Source organism: Watersipora subatra, chromosome 10 (assembly GCF_963576615.1).
Source record: "Watersipora subatra chromosome 10, tzWatSuba1.1, whole genome shotgun sequence".
Lineage (NCBI taxonomy): Eukaryota > Metazoa > Bryozoa > Gymnolaemata > Cheilostomatida > Watersiporidae > Watersipora > Watersipora subatra.
In genome coordinates this window covers 12,004,580-12,024,487 of record NC_088717.1, presented here as the reverse complement: position 1 = coordinate 12,024,487, position 19,908 = coordinate 12,004,580, and the positions used below count along the sequence as shown (strand labels likewise).

Sequence of the window (19,908 nt, the reverse complement as noted above, 5' to 3'; positions counted from 1 at the left end):
GGGCTTGCATACGTTTCAAACTATTATTTCTACTAAATGACTAGTTTTGGTAGTGACTTATAGGGTTAGTTAACAGCTATATTTCTATTGTAACATGTTTATTGCAAGACAATTTCAGATGCACAAAAATAAAATTAATGTGTGCCCAGTATTTATCGTCAGCTAGTTTTGTAAAAAAAGTGACAATTGGAAAAAGGTGAGAGAGAGAGGAGTGAGTAGGAAAAAGTGTTAGAAGGAAAAAGTGTAATAGAGCCGGAATAAGTAGGAGTTAATGAAATAGAACCGGAATAAGTAGTAGGAGTGAGTGGAATAGATCCGGAATACGTAGAAGCAAGCCGGAATATGTAGGAGTGAGTGGAAGAGAGCCGAAATAAGTAGGAGTGAGTAGAATAGAGCCAGAATAAGTAAGAGTAAGTGGAATAGAGCCAGAATAAGTAAGAGTAAGTGGAATAGAGCCAAAATAAATAGGAGTAAGTGGAAGAGCGCCAGAATAAGTAGGAGTAAATGGAATAGAGCCAGAATAAGTTGGAGTGAGTGGAAAAGAGCTGGAATAAGTACGATTAGTGGAAGAGAGCCAGAATAAGTAGGAGTGAGTGGAATAGAGCCAGAATAAGTAGGATTGAGTAGAAGAGAGCCGGAATAAGTAGGATTGAGTGGAAGAGAGAAAAAAATAATTACGAGAACAGATGAGAGCAAAACAGAATGGACAAATGGGTAGGATTAGGAGAGAGCAAGAGAGAGCAGGAGAGCAAGAAAGCCAGAGAAATTGGATAAGGTCTGGAGAAAGGAGAAAAGAACCAGAGAGTATGGGAGGTAGTGAGAAGGGGTTGGGGAGAGTAACTGTAAATAGGAAAAAGCCAAAAAGAGAAAGTGATAGTAAGATTGAAAAGGTAACTCAAAGAGAGAGAAAAAGGGAGATAGATAGATAGGTAAAGATAGGTGAAAGAGAGGGAAGACAGGGAAAGACAGGGAATGAGAGAGAGGGGGAGATAGAGAGAGAAAGAAATAAAAGTAGAAAGAAAGGAAAAGAAGGAAAAAGAGAGGGAAAGGGAGAAAGAGAGAGGGACAGGGAAAGCGAAAGGGAAAGGGAGAGGGAAAGGGAAAGAAAAAGAAAAAGAGAAAGGGAGAGGGAAAGAAGGAGAAAAAAGAAAAGGAAAGAGGAAGGGAAATAAAAAGGGAAGAAAGAGAGAAGGAGAGAAAAAGGGAGATGAAGAAAGAGAAGAAGAGTGAGAGGGAGAGATAGATAGGGCGGAAAGAAGGGAAAAGGAAAAGAGAGGCAAAGAGAGGGAAAGAGAGGGAAAGAGAGGGAAGAGAGTGAAAGAGAGGTAAAAAGAAGGAGAAAGAGGGAATGAGGGAACAAGAAAGAAAGAGTGAAAAAAGAAATGAAGAGAGGTAAAGAAAGGTACAGAGACGTAAAGAGAGAGAAAAAGAGGGAAAGAAATGGAAAGAGAGAGAAAGAGAGAAGCAGAAAGAGAGAGAGCACAAGATAGAAAAAGAAAGAAATTGTGCACTCTGTTGTCTTATGTATTATTTTGTCACAAACCAGTCTTCATCTCTACCACGTCCAGTTTTCTGGAGTGCACTTATGCTTTTCATCTTTGTAATGCCAGATATCATGTTATTATGTTGTGTTTCTTTCAGCTCTGATGTTTTCTATGAAACGCATGATGTTAGTAGCCCGCAGTGGTCAGTTTAATATTTACAGAGCACTACTCACCAAACCTTTATGATAATGGTGCTGACAGTTAATTATAGATTATGAACTCTGAAACTGTTTTCATCAGAGATTTCTGTACAAACTTTATAAAAAAATACATTTTTATTATTGAAGTAAAAGCTCAAAAAATTTACATTAGTATAAAAAATAAATGTATGAATATAATAAAATGATCAAGAAATTAAGAATGCAGAAAGTTATCATATTTTCATTAATGATAAAATACACCGGTAGAATAAAGCCTGGATGAGTGTATCATATATGTATGTATATATAGTCAGATACTGTATAAAAGCGTTAGTAAGAATGTACATGTAAAAACCAGTGTCAAGCAAATACCACACATACATGCTTTAAAAAATAACCATCATCATTATATAGTTTGTGTATAAATTCATAGATGTGTCTACTTTGTTAAAAAAACATATACATTGATGTAATCAAGCATAGTTCTTATTTATGTATATAGAGCTTCAAATTTGTATAAAATTTGTTTAAGACACTTCTCTGGTTTTGGTCAAAATTTAGGGTTGGCCGATCAGGCTTCATCATCAAATGTCCAGTTGTTGAGCTTGATTAGGGCAAGGAAGAATGTTTCCTTTTGCACACGGAACCATATGTATGGATTTATTTTCAAAAACACTTGGTCTCCAGCGTTCAATGGTGCCAACTAGAATAAGCAAGTAGAATATATTGAGATAAAAATTAAATAATACAAAAAACTTTAAGTTTGTTCTTGAATATGAACACAAAACACTTACACAAACTATCGCTATTTCTCTATCCCTAGCAATTGTTTTTGATGTTTGAGGTGATCTGACAGCTAAGGTGTTTCACGATTAAAATTGAAAAAACTTAATCACGTTAATAAACTCAAAATAAAATACGCTTAAAATGACGACACTAGTTATCATTGCTATATTTGATGTCAACTATTGCATTCAAGTTGCAGTGTTACATGTCTCTACCCTGTCAGTCTCTTTGTAACTATAAACATCATAATCACACTTTTGCTGGAACTAAGCATTTTAACCATGATTAAGTTTTGCAGATTTTAATCTTAAAGTATCTTGACAGTCAATTCGCCTCAAACATAAAAAACAATCACGAATGATAGCAAATACTGATACTTTCTGATAAAATCTATTAGGAGTTAGTGCAAATTCAACTTTAAAAGAAATTTTTTTTGGTAATTTCATTTTTAAAGCATAATTGCCACCAACAGCTTTCATCATTTTCAATAGGTAAATCAGACAGGATGATTTCGAGTTTGATATAAAAATAAAGATTGGTCCACTAACTTTCAAAGTAACGAGGGCTTTTTCACAGCGATTCAATACCGGTCTCGAAAACGAAATAATCGACACAACGACTCCCACCCATAAATATGTGACGTAGCCTAGCTTTTTAGGGACGGAAGTTGGGGATGTTTAGCCCAATCTAGAATTATTGAGATGGTGTCTTAAAACCCATTATTCTCTAAATTCAGTCTTTAAATTAATCACAGTCTTTTATGAAAGGTAGATCAGCTATTTAATATTGCTTGTAGTTTGTTACAGGATGTTTAATTGGCTGCACAGCAAAAATATTGAGCTCAAAAAAGCGCGATAACAATGCTAGTTTATGATAAAATTGCGCTTTTTTCTAGCTCATTTGTTTTGGTGTTCAGCTCATAAAACATACTGTGACAAGCTACAAGCAATGTTAAATACATGTAGCTTATCTACTTTTCAGAAAAGACATTATTTTAAAAGCTTAATTCAGAAAATAATGGGTTTGAAGACACCCATCTCTATAATTCTAGATGGGGCTCAACATCGCCAACTTCCGTCCCTAAAAAGCTAGGCTGTCACATATTTATGGGTGAGGCTCGTTGTGTCAATTATGTCGTTTTGAAACTGGTATTGAATTGTCGTAAAAAGCCTTCGTGACTTTGAAAGTTAGTGGACCAATCTTTATTTTGTGTACAAAATTTAAATCAGCGTATCTGATTTACCTATGAAAAAGCAATGAAAGCTGTTCATGGCAGTTATTCTTTAATTTCTCTGCAAAAAGTGAGCAAAATATTCAAAGGACTATAAGTAAATAAACTGTAAAAAATGCAAAAAAACTGGGAAGTAAATATTTTTTATGCGATTTAGATGTATTCACTTGCAAAAGACATTGCTATAACCATTAATGGTTCATTTATACCAATCTGATATCTACTCATTTATACTCATTAGTCCTTCAGTTATATACAGCATACGGCACTGTTTACCATCAGCAGAATTGCTGACCGGGACAGAACAGATTTGACTACTTTATAAAAGCAAATCATTTATCTGGAAGAACAGTACAGAAAAAAACACATCTACACTAAAAAAAATTTCTGGCTGAAAGAAAAAAAACATACACTTTCTGATGGCATAATTAGTTGGCACAAATTGCATGGAACAGCTTTTCTTTATTGTGCAACTATAAAAATATATGTTTATAGCAATTTCTAACCTATCTCAAGAGTCGTGCACTTTCGCTTTGGTGATTGTGTGACACATTATTATTATTTTAACCTTGAGACTGATGGTAGTGTTGTAATAAAAATTTCATCTTACTTCCGCCTGAGTTGATTAGTGGAAAAAACTTATATATTTTTTTAAAACAAAGCGACCACCTGTGAAGATATTTCTATGCAGAAAGATGAATTTTTTACATTAACATATTTTTTTCTGCTGCATTAAAGCTAGAAAATCATGTATTTTTTCATGAAATGACCCAAATTAGGTTAATTGTATTTGGGTTATTATGATACTCACTCTTTTATTGAATTGCTTGTAAAAAGAATGTTACTAACCTGCCAGGTAGAGCAAGGGTAAAGTGCTCCACTTGCTTTCACGTCTTTACCGTCTATGCTTGAAGCACACATGCCCAGTAATCTCTCACTGTTATGGCTGTTTAAGCGATCTCTTGCATAGACTGCGTAATGCACTCTAGAAAACTTCACATTCGTGAATTGCATCTGTAATGTATGCCAACGTCTTTATAAGATACATTGAAGAAAAACTTATTTGTGTTAAACTAGCCCAAAATTGTAACATCAGTGTGTTTATTTGTTGTGAGTTCAGCTGCATGTGTTTTGTTGTAAAAATAGATATTCACGCTATCATTAAAGGTGTGATTACGGCAATTTTTAGTTGATTTTATCAGAAAGCATTAATATTTTTCTATCATTTGAAGTTTTGTTTGTTGTTTTAGGTCATCTGATTGCCAGGATGTTTCAAGATTAAAATTGAAAACAATTGATTAGAATTAAAATGCCCAGAAAAATAGACATGCCCAGACTTTCCCCAAAATAGTGGCGATTTCTCTTTGACCCTCTTATTATTGACATTAGCTATTGCGCTAAAAATTGGCACAGTTATGCGTCTCAATTGACTTATATTTTATTTTTCTCTTCATTGTAGGATTAAAACTACAAATATAGCATCAGATACATTGCCGTAGATGGTTCAAATGATTAAAGAGTAGGTCAGTTAGAATTTGTCTCCTTAATTTTTTCAAAATGCTGTGTAAACATACAAGTATACCTAATGCTGAAGATTAGCTAAAGAAAAAGGCGTATATTTATCATTTATAAACATTAAGCGGAACTATTGACATCACTTTGGAAAAAGTGTTTCAATTGCAATCAAGTTGTCAATTTTAATCTTTCAACATCCTTGCAGTTGGATCCTCAAAAAGAACCAATAAAACTCAAATGATAGAAGAAAATCTATACCTTTCGATCAAATCAATGGGATGTAACCACTTTTTAAAATATAATATAATTATAAAAGATTATCAATACCTAAAGAGTGTGCTAGTAAATTTTGTTCAAAAAAATATCTAGAAAAGTTGCTTATAATATAATATTAAATTAAGGTAATGCAGTCACTTACACTGGAATTAATTCCTGCCCTAAAATTACTCTTACCATAAAAAAATGCTGCTAAGTATAAAAATTTTGTGAAATGCGAAAACTAGTTACTGCCCAGCAACTACTAAATTGTGATAAGCACTGAGGCCAAAATATCTGTTCTGAGATACTAACATCAGTTATGAAGCTTGTTATATAAACTAAATATTTGATATCTAAAATGATATTGGATAATTTTATTTTTCGACAAATTAAAATTTTTAGCTGTGTTATTTAATTTTGAAATTTTTCAGTTGCTGTTTCAAATCTGGTTAAATTGTTGGTTAAATTATGATTATATTTGACAACATACAGGCAATCTCAAAAATGTATTAAATATATGTGTATTAATCGCTTTTATTAAATAATAGCTTGTTGCCGTTGACAATCGTGTCAACAACAGCGTCTATGCTATGAATACTCTTAATTCAAAGGTTGTACTTACATTAAATGTTGTACTTACACTAGAAGTAGAATTTACACCAGAATTGTTATTTACATAAGAAGTGGTACATACTCCTATAAAAAGTAGTACTTACGCTGGAAGTTACAATGTATATTCCAGATTTCTTAACTATCAAACTTTTTCTGGTATCTTTGGTCACCTCAAAGTTTTCTTGAGACTTGTCTGACGTCATCCATGGAGCTTGGGCAAAGTAGGAAAAGTGCTGGTTGTTATCTAAAAGAAATTCAGGTTATTTGAGGTTTCTTTTAATACAGCTACAAACAGTAGCACCTAAAATGTATTTTGATTTTTTCATGTAGAAATTTTTGAAACTCTTTCCAAAGTTTGATTGCAAACTTTCAACCATTTTTCAAAACGTTATAACAAGTTTCGTTGTCGGTCTTTCAGTATATAATAATATGGTAGTGTTGAAAGTTTGCAATCATCACTGTTATCCACTGGAGAAAAAACAGTGTAATATGCGCTGGTTACAAATATTTAAGCTTCATTGAACACTTTTTGAAGCATCATTCATTCTAAAGCTGCATGTATACTAATGATTGGGCAGATTTTGCCAAAAAACTTCAAAGAAAGTCTACTTTTGACCAACTAAATTTTGTTGAAACTGCCATTTGAATAAATTCAATTTGAAAACAATTGTTTAGTTAGAAGAACTGACTAGAGCAGCTCAAATGTGATTCCATTTTATCTGACGGTCCAAACTAGTGTGTTCTACTGACCTATGTGAATAAGAATTCATGTAGATTTTCAGTGACAATCAGTCGATGCGCTCGTTTTTATGCAAATAGTCAATTCCAATAATCAACTGAAAGCTAATTACAGATTACCAACTTGTGTACATGCAGCCTAAATTCATCAGTATAGTTTATAACTTACATTTTTCCAAGTACATTCCTACTTACGTACCTTATCCAGGTACATTCCTGAATAGCCTATTATTGTGCAAATTTTGTCAAAATCAGAATTTACTGATAAATTTATTTTTAAAAAACAACTCATTTTTGACAGAAAGTCTCAAGAAATTAACCTGAAATGCAATCGACACTAGTTCAATTTTTAAATCCTTGTTCAGTTGCAACAACCAATTAGGGCAGATAAGCTGCAGCGTCATTTTCACAAGCAGAACATGCTAGCGTGTGAAACTAACTAATATCCAATATGATTGTATTTGAGCGGGTAACAGCAGTTTTCAGTGAAAATTGGTCAATGTTCTCATATTTAAGCAAATACGCAACAGCAATAATTCACTAAAAGCTAACAACAGATATCAGCTATCATACATACAGCTTAAACTTTGTACGTACCATACATAACATACAGCCATCGAGGCAAGTGTACTACAAAAGGCTTTCATTTTGCTACAAAATACTTTCTTATTGGGAAATAATACCGCTATCTAGAAGTCATTTTAAAAATATGCCTGATCAAATATCAATATCGCTGATCAAATAAAAATATCACTGATCAAATAAAAATATCACTGATCAAATAAAAATATCACTGATCAAATAAAAAATAGCACATCAAAGAGAAAGAATCGTATACCAAAAAGAAAATGATTGACTAGATTATCTTTTATGTGGCAGTTATAAACATCTGTTTTGGCTCATTCAACTATTGTTGTGCTGAAGTTTTTGAACTTGACCTTGGGTGATGACTGAATGTTCGATATAAAAATTGCTATCGTGTCTTGCAAAAAAAATTTAGATGAGCAACGGATTCAAAGTCATTTTGAGCCATTCATCAATGATCGTTGGCTACCATGCAAACAATGAATATGGTTATATTTAAAATAAGAATCTTTTACAAATAATGCATTATTCCAAAGTAATTACTAATATAACAACAACAAATATCAACCTTGTCAGATAACAGAACCAACGTTCAATCATTTAATTCTAGGATTATTCATCATAGCTTTCTGAATATGATCTCATTTAATTAGTATCAATCCTTGTGTATAAGCCCCATCTAAACTTAGAGGGTTGTTGTTTTAGTTACAGGTATACACCTTATATAAGCGGTAATGGTCTTTCTTCCATCCATTTAACACATTTAATTTAACCCAGCCACAGGATTCATTTGCAGTCTACTGTCATTGCCTGTTGTCATTAGCATGCGTTACGTTAACAGACAGGGTGGCAATCGACTAATGAGGGTTTCACCTTTGCTGTGGGAGAGGTTAGGGGAGGGCTGGGAAGCACGCGTTAAACCTGGTTCCCATATATGCCGCAAACACTGACAACGGCACCGCAGGGTTATAAGCAGTGAAATGTGAACCTACTTGCCTTGCATTGACTGCTGGTAACTACAGCTGGTAGTTGCAGGCAGTCAACGCAAAAGTTCAGCCCTGTTCAAGTTTCGCGAAGAGCCGCAGGCAAAACTTATCCAAAATGCACTGTTCAGGTGAGAGTTAGCATTTTCGAAACGGTATGGCTAGCGGCAATTTTTATGCATTTATTAGCGATGCAGCTTTATGTGAACAGAAGCGGTCGAGCTGGCGTCGCAAGTGTTTTGTTGCGCAGAATTACCGCCGGAGTCTCGCAATCGATATGGAAACCAGGCTTCACGCTTTCAGCAAATTACTCTACAGTACCAGGTCACTAAACAGGTTGTAGCACATGTCATCGGGAATAGCAAAATACATGTTTGAATAAAAAGTTATGAACGTACCTTAGGAAACTACCAACCGAAATGCTGCTACAATTTCGCATTACTGAAAAGCAACCAAAATAATAGAATTCGGGACTAAAAATGTTGTATGAGGCTGACAACAATTATTTATAGCCTTTAATATTTTCTAGCGTCTGCTGAATAAATTATTTTGAGTGTTTGCAAATTTCCACTTTAATTCAAATTGCATTAATGATTATTTTTATTATAAAAAAAATCATATTTCAGTTTAATATTGTTTCAATTATCTCTCTTATATGGTTATATTTAAATACTTTCATTACATGTGTAACACATTGATTAATAAAATTTTCTATGAAAAAGAAGTGTTTATTAGTTGAGTTTCTCGAGTGAAAGTACCTCAATCCTGATTGCAGTTAGACGTTTATAGGGATAATTTTTAAACTGCCCGTATAAGCCGTAATCCAAACTTTTCATCAAGATTTTTGGTTTTACAGGTAGGGCTGATGCATGCGGATATACGGTATATACGGATAAAAACAAAATTTTAAAAGGTCAATCCTTTAACTTTTTGTAGCTAGCTGAAATCTTTGAGTAAAACTTGTTCACAAATAAAAAGTTTAAAACCGATAGTTATGTGAATGATGATCTGTGAGCTCAGAACAACCTGGCATCTCAAGTCAGTATTACAAACATGGCAACGTCAGTTTTAAACAAATTATCTCTGTAGACTTAAAGCCTGATATTTCCCATTTCAATCAGTGTAACTTTTTTAAACAGGTTGTAAGACGATATGGTTTGATTCATAACAGAAAGAGCAAGGCAGTCAGGCAAATAACACTTAGCTACAATGGTAAGGGCCATTAATCGTTGCAGTTATGCTGTGTATGTGGCTTTTGGATCACGCTGCCAATTGAATTATTTGGTAAAATTTAGATGTATCAACTTATTTCAAGGCAACTTTTTATAACTTCTTGTAAATGATTTCAGCAGGTAATATCACCAATAATAATATATAATAGCAGGTAATATCACCATTAGGCTATACACGGTTTTATTTTTATGCAGAGTGACAGAGTTTTCCATTTTTTCGACAGAAGTAATATCAATTTGAAAACAGATAAAATGTAGCTGAAAAAGTACATTGATTTGTTGCAAAGAGTATTATATAATCTTTTGGAACCTTGCTTGAAAGAAAATGACTCACTATTGCGCAAAACGATTTCTGATGTTCTGATAAGATGGAAACTTTTGTAGGCATTGTGTTATATGCTTTCCAAACGAGGAAACTCATGGTGATATAAAACTTATAACATATCATAGCAACTTCAAAAACCAATAATAGAGATTATTTGCTAAATAATCAATTATCTAATAGTTAGATTATATATTAGCACTAGCATTAATTTACAGACTACAGCTGAATGAATTTTACCCGCCTCCCCCCCCCCCTTCCCGCAGTTACTGATTAATAGAAATTTTATTAGCAAATACAAATTTGTTACCATTAGATTAGAACGTTTCTAGTATGTGTACCTCTCAGCATGAATATGTCTTTTTGCTTGTCTTCAAACATTGGAAGACACCAAAGGTCTTTATTTCCATTCTCCATCAACCTTGAGCACCCCCGCTCGGTTTCTGTACTGTTTTTAAACTTGATCGGCGAACTGGCAGCTAAAACCAAAACGATTTTCATCGATTTGTTTGAGTTGATGAGGCAAAAAACACGAATTACTTCATAGCTAATGTAACTACTTTTTATAGTATAAACAAGCATACATTAGTTTGTAGTCAACTGTAGGCATGCCTTCCTATGTATTTTCAGGACACCATTTTGTATTTAAGTTACCAGCATGATGCAATACAATGTTGGTATAAAATATTAGTAGGCACTTACATATCTGTTCATTGCTGGTAATGTTTAGTTGCTTTGGGTCAGCAAACAGCAGAGCCATATGACTGCTAGCAATCCCTATAAAATTTGGTGTGAGTATACAATAATAACATTAACAATAATAACATTAACAATAATGTTAATGTAGCAAGCTCTCTTAACAGCAACAATAATATTAATGTAACAAGCTTTTGTAAGCAAGTTCAAATAAAACGGTTTTGTTCAGTGGTATGATAAAACATAAAAGTTTGTGATTTTCACTTTGTAACAGTTTTATACCTTACATGTATGTATATTTTATGTACTATATGGATAGAGAATACAACAAATAACTAAATGTTTTGTATTTTTTCCGGCTTGTTCATAATGCTATCACTGCTGATGCACTCTTCCATAATTTCAACTGAATGTTGCCTGGGCAACAGCTTCTTCAAGCATTACAAATATCTGCATGCATGGCTGTAAGCCAGAGAGTTGGACAGGATAAAATAAGGGTTTTGATTAAGGCATATCGAGGTATTCTTCATGTTTTAGGTTATAGAAAAATGCACATTTTAGTACTAAAAATTAGGGTTGGTTTCATCTCATATATTGACAATTCTTCACGTGTCTCGTTATAAAAACTCTACATTTTCAAATAAGGACAAGATTTTTTAAAATTAATGGTAAAACAATAAATACCAATGGCGTATTTGATAACTGCCAATAAAGCATCACTTTGTGGTTGCCATGATATACTTGCTCATGACAGCCAATCAGCTCACAATAAAAATTACCAAAGAGCTCGCTTGAATTAATCGATAATGAAAATTGTTATAAAAGTATTAAAATACTTAATTTTATTTTGTGTAAGGTACAGATGCACATCGAATAGTAGCTGTCAGTTGTTAGATGATTATAAAGCTTGGAAAATGTGCAGCTCGTCACATTAATGAAAAACACTTTAATGTCACTGACTCGCCAATTTATTGGGAGTTGTCTTCCTGACACATGTCTCAAAAATGCTTTTGTATCTGTAGCACAAACGCCCTTTAAGAGTTGTGGTAACTTAGTCGCGAGATTATGTTGGTATAATAAATTATAACTTATAATATTATATTCAGTTTATATTATATGTATTAAACTATTTTGAACTTTTTTTTATTTCAAGTGCGACAAGTTTTGAGACAACAGAAACAATTTCGTTAATTGAAAAACTTGCTAGCCAACAGGGCAAAAATACAAAACTAAGTTTTGCTTATGATTTGAATTGGTTTGAGGGTGCTTAGGTACCAGTAAATATGCTTCCTGTATGAGGTGGTTACCAACCGTGGTGCATGTCTATGATGTGTTTATTCTCAATCAGGTCATCTTCCCTAAGGCTGGCTGTTACCGTGACAGGGTCTGTTGTGTCTACTGTGTCTAAGATCTGCCTTTTTCCTCTCTTTGCAGATTTTTTGACCCGCATGCCAAAATGAAGGGTTGAAGGAGTGTTCACAGGGTCGCTCAGTTTCTCAGGCACCTGAATAACATGACATAAATTTATGCTTTTGCCTCATGCATTTACATGTACATCAACGATATGAATGTGTATACATTTCTTTGAACGTGATTTCAAGAAATTTCTTCAACAATTCATCAGATTGAAAGCATTCAGACTGTTGATGCAACTCTATGATATGAATCTATGGCTTCTCATCCTGGAAACGACTTGTTCCTTTGTCAAGCTGTTTCTAAACGCAGTAGGGCTGCAACATTATGTGTAGTCGTAGCCGAATGACACAAGATGAGCACTGTCTATGCACATCTGTCTCTTTTGTGGTTATGGTGTACTCTTCACCCCTAGTTACTTGACAGTGTGACGTTTCTGGCAAGTTGCCAAAATTTGAAATATTGCAGGGATATGATAAGAGATAGCTTGAGAATTCCCCTTCTGAAGTTCCTGATAGGATACAACGAAACTGGCTACCCTAGACCACTGACTCAACACATCATCTGGAAGGCGGCTACTTAATTTAATGATTTCACTTCCTGATTCTGTCTGAGATAAATATCATGTATGGAAACCTGAAACTAATTATTCTCGTGGATACTTTGCTACGGGTTTTTAGTGAAATTTCTGAGCTTTGCGAGAGAACTTCTTGAATTCTGAAGTTAATGCTGTTTCACATATCGCTAATCGTAGCTAGCTGCCTTTTGCACAAAGTTCATCAGCTTACAAAATAAGCGATTAATCCTTGACAAAATAAATACACGGTAAAGCTTTCATGGCACAAAGTCGATATAGGACAGTGGCAATAAGCAGCTCTATGGATAATCCTTACAAACATGTTTATCTGTCCATCGAAGATACGAGTGGTGGTTGGGAAAAAAGATTGCATCACGCGGGATACCAAACTTGCAACCTTCAGTTTCCCTGCTCCACACTCTACCACTAGAGTACCAATCATTTACCTTTCATGATGTTAGAATTATCGTGTGCATACTTATCATCTGTGTTTTGTTGGCACACCTGACAGTCTCTCATGACACACTGGGTTTCCAGGTTATTAGAACCGTTAATAAATAATCTCTATTTGAAGTTGCTATGATATGTTATAACAAGTTTCGTATCACCATTAGTTTCATCGTTTCAAAAGCATATAGCGTAACACAATGCCTAAAAAAGTTTCCATCTTATCAGAACATTGGACACCATTTTGCGCAATAGCAAGGCATTTACTTTCATGGAGATTTCCAAAAGGGTATTTAATACTCTTTGTAACAAGTTAATGCATCTTTTCAACTACATTTTGTCTGTTTCCAAATTGACAAGAACTATCTGTTACCCAAATTTGTTTGACCTTTCACAAAAATATATCTTGTGAAATGCCAAGTTTGAATATTCGTCACTTCCTAATGTCAAGGGAACCGCTGTGTTCTCCTTACGACTCCACAAAAATCAAAATTACTGAGTCAAAAGCAATAAGATATATATTTATATATATACAGATATGTGATAATATATATAATTATACAAACAATTTAAATTTTACACTGAACAGCATATAAGAGACCGGCAGGGATTTTTGTCTTCCTTGGCTCATGTGAGCTCTTTATATACCCTCTTGCCCTTAGTTGGCTCCGTTCCATCGGTAAATCGGGAGCATGTCAGTCTAGGCAGCCGATTTTCAGGAGACCGAAAATCTCACTAGTGGCAATTTTTTCTGCCAAACCAAGGCTCGGTCATGATGTCGGCCCTGAAGTCGGCTAGGCAGCCGTCTCTTGGCCTCGGCGATCTTCTGCCACACTATACTCAACCAGTTTCAATTCAACTCGTGATACGTGTTGATAAGTAACATAAATGCATAAAAGCTACTGAAGTGATCGGGCAAGGTCGGTGGCAACAACAAATAACACAGCGTTGATGGTTTGTAAATTGTCGACCACACTTATCACTTTGGAAAGTTGCGATTTCCTTTTTAGCACAATTGTGTCAATCTTTCAAGGATGACTTATCACCACAAGCAATATTTTTATTACATTGTGTCGATCTTAAAGTATTGATTTAAATTTCAAAAATCTCTACAGGAGCGATAATATGACGGCCTTTAGTGATAAAAATGGCTTTAAAATATTGAATAACCTTTAAGAGATCAATATGTATTAATATGAGCAGTTCATAACAACTGGGCTATTTGCTTTAACTACAGGTACAACTGCCTACACATTTAAAGCATACCAACATTGTAGCTGCACCATCACTGATGGCTTGGTGTTTGTCATTTCGTTCACGCTTTATCAACAACCATGATATTGCCAAGGGAGTTGTCTGCTTATTCAAAAGTATTCCAAGATTATACAAATACCTTTCGATAATCCTTGTGTGACATTTATAATTACACAGATTATTTCGTTTGGGCTATTTTTTCAATTTTCAGAATTCCAAACAATGCAGCTACCAAACCTCATGAAGCAGGTATTAATCCTAAAATATTACATGGCTAATATTACACCATGAAGGAAGGGTCACCCAAATCCATAATATGTCATGCCTGTTATCTAAACAAGGTAATATAATAGCCATTTAGTCATAATAGCCATTTAGTCAATTGCTAGCTAGCTTTAGAAAATTTAAAAACAAACACAACTGCCTTAGACTGCGGCCAAGAAAAATAAAAGCTCTGTTTATAGTCAATTTATCCAAACTACCATGAATAAATTTTAAGTGCTTAAATTTTCCACAGACTGAAGTTTAAATAATAGCCAGCAAATATTGATCATTGCTAATCATTCGTTGCTATGTCCACATAGACGTTTAATTCATGCATATTGGATTTTATTAGAAAAGCTAGTCGTTCTCCAAGCTCTACCGCACATTAGCATTTAGTTATTACATGGACCTTTAAAACATTGCTAAAGTAGATAGGTTTACTTGAAAGCTTACTTGGTTTGTGCTGATAAATAAAGTTTGTTGTTTTATTTTTTTTTTTTAATATTATTTAGTAATCAATACAGTAAGTCAAGTCAGGGGATTTATCAACAATGTTTTTCATGCTCAAGTATACATCCAAAATACTGTGTCATTAGAATTTCGGTTCAAGTTTGGAAAGACCTAGTCAGTAGTTCGCTAAACCATTATAGCATCGATTATTGTTAGAACATGTGAACAATCAGGCATCTCAGCTGCATGAAAACTATGGAATTAATTTGATTAGATCAACCGCACAATTCTAAGTGTTTACAGAGCTTATAGAGAATCTAAAGCTGAAGTTTGCAGTATTGATTTATTAAAACTATCCTTCGTTTTTTCGTGACGTCTTTTTATCATCGTCGGCCATCTTTATAGACAATTTTTTCGTTAGAAACACGAAGCTTTTGCAATGATAATTTGAAAACGACGTTTTTGTTTGCAATTTTTTATTATAGTATCAAAACAACACTTAAAAGAACTAATAAATCAACGAAACACGATCGTTTTCTACCAAAATGGCGGCTTTTTCGTGAACGAGTGCATGTGCAAACGATTCGATGACATCAAAAAAAACGATGGATAGTTACTGTATATGCAGAGCACTCCTAATTTATAGTTTAAGCTCAGCTAACCATCTGGTCTAAAGAGGGTCTTCTGTAAAGTCTATGCGTGCTACTTAATGTCAAAATGTTGATATAATTTGATCGTAGAATGACATATTGGCAGTTGTTTTTTATTTATAGCTATCAATGCTGGCTCACACTGTACCACTTTATGTTGGCATGGATTACTTGGCAATTATTTGTTGACTATGTACATTGTAAATCGATAGTATTGTCTAGGCAGGACGAATACGTCGCGAACAATTGCAGCCGCCAAACTTTCCCAATATTTCGCCGAGCATTGGCTGCAGCCTGTGCAATATGCATCTTGGTTCACTCAATCTATATTACATTTTTCTTTTATGACAGTTGTTGCGAGAATAGTATTCTATACCACATTGCACCACGTTTTATAATGCTATACCCTGGACTATTTGCTGATGTAAGCTTCACTTTCACACTATCACAAGCCCTTCTCTAATGTAAGGGTTTCTGATAATGTAAACACTGTTATCACAGACAGTCATCGAAGTGCTGTGTGAGTAAGACGCACATTCGCGAGGGTCATTCCAGATTAATTGTGAACCAGCTTCTAGGGTAGCTCATTTGAAATGGTAATTGGTTTTGTAATGCCTAACTAACAAAGTACATAAAAAAATCTTTAGCGTGCATTGAGCGCCTTTGTTATAAAACATACAATCAGTTATCACAATGTTAAAATACAGATAAAGATTTGGCGCCACGGTGTTAGTGAGTCTCCCTATGCGTGCACTTATACACTGTCAATAAACCTTAACCGACTTCGTTGTCATGTACTATTGTGGTCCCTGCCAAAGGAACAGAGACTGTATGCCTCATTAAGTTAAGAGGGTTCGATATACACAATGGAAAACTCCTTAGGCATAGGGAACATGAAAGTATCCTTCTGCACTAGGAATAAGGAACAAAGTTTTCAATGTAATCCTAACAACTGAAAGGTTGCGTTACTGGTTGGCTTTCTTCCAAAATAGGCAGGGCAACAGTGACATAATAAGGTAAGGAGATGTCATAGTGCAGTGTCTAGAAGGCTGATACACACCAGTTTTGGATGTGATTGAGAGCCTCCTATGTATAGCGAATCCAACACATCGTTGATATTAATCAACGATGTGTTGGATTGGCGTACTACCGGCGTAATACCTTATCAAGACAAGGTGTGAAAACTATGGTTTCTTAGCCTCTGCTTTTAATAGTACCAGGACCTAATAGATTCACAATTTAAATTCAACTTCCGTCGAAACAGCAAACTTGCAGCTCTATGAAGGGTATACTTGCAAGATTAAAGAAAACCGTTTTACAGCATAATTGTGACATCTCAAAAAGGTAGCAAACTTTTTTGGCTTCGTTCCAAGAGAAAGACCTGTTTTCAAGGCACCGATACTAAATGTCACTTTGTTAGCTGAAGCAGCTATTGTAACTCTTGTTTACTTATTAAATCTAAATTACACACTCACTTGGGCAACTCGCAGTTTGTGTGTTTGCCTAAACAAACCTTTTGCACTGATGGAAAATTAGCCAGTGTTTTCGTTGGCGTTTAGCCTAAGAATGATTAGAAGCGAACAAAGAGCAAAGCTTACTAATTAATAGAAGTGTCAAGATTAGCTGGTAAATGTTGGCTTGATATCTGGGGCTAAAGATATAAGTTGAAGCTAGGATAGCTTTTCTGTTTCATGGTATTGTTAAATTTTCCTGAAATATAAGGGTTTAGAATGTTCCAGAAGTTTGATTTTGCTATAATCCTTAGTCGGACAGTAACTGACAAATCTGCCTGATTCTAGGGGTTAGTTTGCACTTTGTTAATGCTGACAATGATTCATGAGCAAATAATTTGTTCAAAACTTGTTTTCAAAAATTATTTAAAAAATCGACAAAACTTCAAACAATCAGAAAAAAATGTACGAAATGGGTTCACTAGTTGTTATCATTGTAATAATTATTATCAGCTATTGAGACCAAGTTGAAGTTTTAAGCGTCTTCATTGTGTTGATCTATTTGCAATTATAGACGTCATACCTGCGCTTTGCTTGATAAAACAGTTTTAATCGTGGGCAAGTTTTATCAATCTTAATTTTAAAGCAATCAGATCGCCTCAAACATAAGAAACTATTGCAAATGAGAAAAACATACCACTTTTTCCAAAAAAGTTTTGCTTAAAAGTTTGAACAAGTTTTCTTTATTCTTCCCTACCATGCAGGCTTTTCTTTTTATTTCTATTACTTTCAGTTTTTAACTTTTCTACATTTGTTTCGTTGTTTTTCATTTTGAGCTCTGGCAGATTTAATAATTAACTCAACTGGAAAAATATCATGGCTTTGCTAACAATAGTTGTCATTTTCTTAACATTAGGTTTATAGAATTGTAGGAATTCTAGAGAGTACGCGGTAGAACAACCGTTTGACCTCCATTTCCTTAAATCTGATGTGATGAGGATTTGAGGCGATGGAAATGCCTAAGCTAAAATAAAGAGTTCCACTACTTTTAACGATTTTTTGGAAATATGTCTGGAAAATGTTCTAATTGCCTGTACCAGTGACAATTTTAGCTGAAGCTGCTTATAGCATGTGTCTCAATCCAAAGACTACGTGAGCAAGGTATAGCCCACTCAGCGCTTGCGCGGTGTCCAGGCCAGTTTTGGATGTGAGCCAACTGGCATATAGCAATTGGTCTCAGGGCACACTCTATACTTTGCATCCCTGCGCCTAATTGAGGCAGTGTCCATCAATGTTTGTCTCACAGTTTGAAAATGGGTTTACACTATATTCAGCAATCAAGAACTTCATTTCAAATATGTTTGGATTTGAAGATTATTGTTCAGTATGCAAAGATGTCTGCAGCAAAGTAGCATCTTGCTAACCTTTTGTATGGAAGTACAAATTTCCAAATTAGGTTCCTTGCTAGCATCATCTTTTAGAATTTCACCTTTACACTTGCAGCAGTCTAATCAATTATTTAATATTTTACCATTCTTTTTGAATTACTATGAATTTGAATGCTTTCTAAATAATGCTATGAGTTTAGTTGGCTGAGAGCTGGACTATTGGTTCCACAGCAATGCAAAACATGTACGGTTTAATGCGGAAGAGTTCGGTCGCTACTACACACACCTGAGTATGCCAAAGGATCTCATTTTCAAAAATAGGTTCTTAACTTACCTGACAAGCACATGTTGGTTCCTGATTTTCCAATGCCTCAATCCTGCTGAGAAGGTTTTTGTTGATTTCTCTTTGCTCTCCTTGCCAGATGTAGGTGATCACCAAGGTAAGGCTGATCGAAGCCACGACCACCAAAAAACCAACAAAAAAATACATGAGTTTGTTTCTCGAGCTGCCATCTCTATATTTCAGCTTTTCATCAGCTTCGCTGTCTCGCCGTATCAGATTTGAAGTGGTGGTTCCATCAACCATTACTGCATCGGTTAAGACACGCTCTGAGCTTGCTGAAAGGTTGAAGAGGTAAGTTGTTATGAGGACAGTTGAAAGCTTGCCTCATAACGTGCCTGGGGGGGATTGCTTATATCTCAAGTTTCTTAGCCTAACTCTGTTGACGATAAGGGACAAGGAAGTGCAAGACACATAGCTTTTTATAAGCAAAGCCGAACAAACGAGTGTCTGCTTATTAGCGGAGGGTGCCCTTAGTCTTGTTTCTTTGCGCAAGATAGAGGCTACTTGACTTTTTTGCAATTGGTTGATTTATAGTAATGCTTATTCAGTATTTCATTGGCTCTTTAGGTGCTTCCCCGTTTGTGATATATTCCTTAACTAGTTGATTCTATTTAAATATTTCAATAGTTAGTCAAGCATATCTAGAAGCCTGCATTGTGGGACTTGGAACTATTCCATGCAATTGTTTTCGTTTGCTAATCATTAACAATTATTTACCTGCGTGATGCTAACCACTAGAAAACAGTAGAGCCCTCAGTTATGGTTTACACTGAGTATGTACTGTAATTACCTTCATAATAAGCATGCAAAGGCAAAATAGTAGAAGTTATTAGCCTCCTATCAAAACTGTGATGCCCTTGAGTATTGCAAACTTCAGCATCAAGGAGGTCATATCGTAAGTTCAGACTGACTAAGGTACTTTTCTGTAGCATAGTCTACAGTCGAATTAGCAAATTGTGGTTTCATACAAATAAGATTGCTAAAATATATAGAATTACAGCACTACAAAAGTAGACAGTTGTCTGTCTA

At 34.7% G+C, this 19,908-nt stretch overlaps 2 protein-coding genes across 2 annotated transcripts; one reads left to right on the top strand and one right to left on the bottom strand.

Annotated features, from left to right (window-relative positions):
- Window positions 1–710: 710 nt before the first annotated feature.
- LOC137406782 (octapeptide-repeat protein T2-like) lies at window positions 711–1,243 on the top strand. Its single transcript, XM_068093395.1, has 2 exons — window positions 711–890; window positions 1,016–1,243. Exons 1-2 carry the CDS (start codon window positions 711–713, stop codon window positions 1,241–1,243), a joined length of 408 nt encoding a protein of 135 aa, XP_067949496.1.
- Window positions 1,244–1,795: 552 nt separating this feature from the next.
- Window positions 1,796–19,163, bottom strand: LOC137405854 (uncharacterized). The gene is made up of 7 exons (XM_068092280.1): window positions 18,871–19,163; window positions 11,954–12,146; window positions 10,649–10,723; window positions 10,288–10,425; window positions 6,191–6,330; window positions 4,551–4,715; window positions 1,796–2,387 (listed from the first exon to the last, which is right to left on the bottom strand). Exons 1-7 carry the CDS (start codon window positions 19,120–19,122, stop codon window positions 2,256–2,258), a joined length of 1,095 nt encoding a protein of 364 aa, XP_067948381.1. The 5' UTR covers window positions 19,123–19,163; the 3' UTR covers window positions 1,796–2,255.
- Between the last annotated feature and the right edge of the window lie 745 nt (window positions 19,164–19,908).